Source organism: Entamoeba histolytica, genomic scaffold (assembly GCF_000208925.1).
Source record: "Entamoeba histolytica HM-1:IMSS scf_1104750517887 genomic scaffold, whole genome shotgun sequence".
Lineage (NCBI taxonomy): Eukaryota > Evosea > Mastigamoebida > Endamoebidae > Entamoeba > Entamoeba histolytica.
This window is the reverse complement of record NW_001915852.1, coordinates 1-1,748: the sequence shown is the minus strand read 5'-3', so window position 1 is coordinate 1,748 and position 1,748 is coordinate 1. Positions and strand designations below refer to the sequence as shown.

General features: G+C 22.4%; 1 protein-coding gene across 1 annotated transcript, besides 1 other annotated feature; it reads left to right on the top strand.

Annotated features, from left to right (window-relative positions):
• Window positions 1–71: 71 nt before the first annotated feature.
• Window positions 72–370: a repeat region.
• A 690-nt stretch (window positions 371–1,060) lies between these two features.
• On the top strand, window positions 1,061–1,744 carry EHI_105670 (plastin-2, putative; the record flags this gene model as incomplete). The annotated part of the gene is made up of 1 exon (XM_645357.2): window positions 1,061–1,744. One exon carries the CDS (start codon window positions 1,061–1,063, stop codon window positions 1,742–1,744), a length of 684 nt encoding a protein of 227 aa, XP_650449.2.
• Between the last annotated feature and the right edge of the window lie 4 nt (window positions 1,745–1,748).

Genomic DNA, 1,748 nt, shown 5'->3' with positions numbered 1-1,748 from the left:
TTTTTAAAAAAAATATATTTTTTATATTGATAAATAAGAAAGAGTACAATATAAAATAATTCTTAACAGATAAATAATCACAATAATAGTAACAATAGTTTAATATACAAAGCGTCAGTAAGAAGATTAAAAACATTAAAATTTCAAATAAATTTTAACAATATCAAACTAACATTAATCATTAAAACTATGAAAGATTTAATGTTTTACACAATAATTCTTACAATATCTGAGAAAAAGACTCATCTGTTTCTCAAGTAATAAAAAACCTATATTATAAAAAATAGAAGGAAATGAAGAAATAGAAATAATAACTTCTCAATATTCATAATTAAATTATTGATATATCTATTATTTGTTTTTTTTTGTTATGAAATATTTAATGACTAAATTAGAGAGACTATTTGCTTTGTAAGACTTTTATAATTTTTCATATATTCTTTTAGAATTTATTATATCCTCTTTTTATTTGTAAGTTTACAAAATTCATTTGTACATATCCAAATAACTCGTTTTTAACTTTTGTCTAATGAATAAAACACACTATTAATAATTTTATTTATATGACGTTGTTGTTTATAAGACAGTATATTATTTAGTTTTTGATACTACAAAACATTTGAACAAATATAATAAAAAAAGATTTGTAGAATCTCTGTAGAAGTTAGTTATAATAATTACTTAATATTATCTATTCTAATTATCATTAAATAGAGTTGTTTTCAAAACTTTATAACTTATTAACTTGACTATAGGTAATTCAATTACTCTTCTTTAAAAGTCGTAAAAGTATATTTTAACATAATAATTATTGTTTTCCTAAATTCATTTCTCTTAACCCCCAACTTTATTTATTTTAAAAAGGAGATTTCTTTTCTTCTTTTTTTCTTTGTCATAAAGAGTTACTGAGAACTACCAGAGTATCCTTAAAACAAAACACAACATTGGAATATGAAATTGTTTTCACTCTGAAAAAATGAAACACTTTGAGAAATAACAAAAGATAAAAAATAAAAAAAAGGAAAAAGGAAAAAAAGAAATAAAATAACTAAATTTTCAGATGAATAGCGATTACCCTGCAACATTTCCTGAAAGATATGAAGTAAAAGATCCATTAATTCTTGAAGCTGACTCACAAATTGACCGAGAAAAAGTACAGCTTGTTTCGTGGTTAAATAAAGAATTATTAACCGATAAAAAGATAACACAAGAATATAAATATATGCCAATTAAAGAAGAAGGAAATGATTTTTTTTATGCATTGAGTGATGGAGTTATAGTTAAACATATAATTAATAAATTTTATAACCAATATAATATTGATGTTAAATATGGGAAGGCTGGACTTATTTCTAAGAATGCTAATATCACTAATGTCATTAAAATCGCTAATATTATTCTTTCAAAAGGAGTTACTATTAGTGAAAGTAATTTGTCTACTCCTAATAAAACTACAGCGTCATTAGTATTAGGATTTATTTGGATGTTATTTGATAAATTCCAAGAAAAAGATATTAAATTATCTATGAAAGAGAAAGGTGTTGATGTTTCTATGGAAGAATTTTTGTTGAATTGGGTTAATAAAGCACTTGAGGAAGAAGGAGTTGATAAAAGAATCAATAATTTCGGAAGTGATATTAAAGATTCAGAAGCATATCTTTATTTACTTCATCACCTAAATAATAATTGTTCATTAGAAGCATTAAATAGTTCTAATTTGATTGTTAGAGCTACAAGTTTCTGAAAAT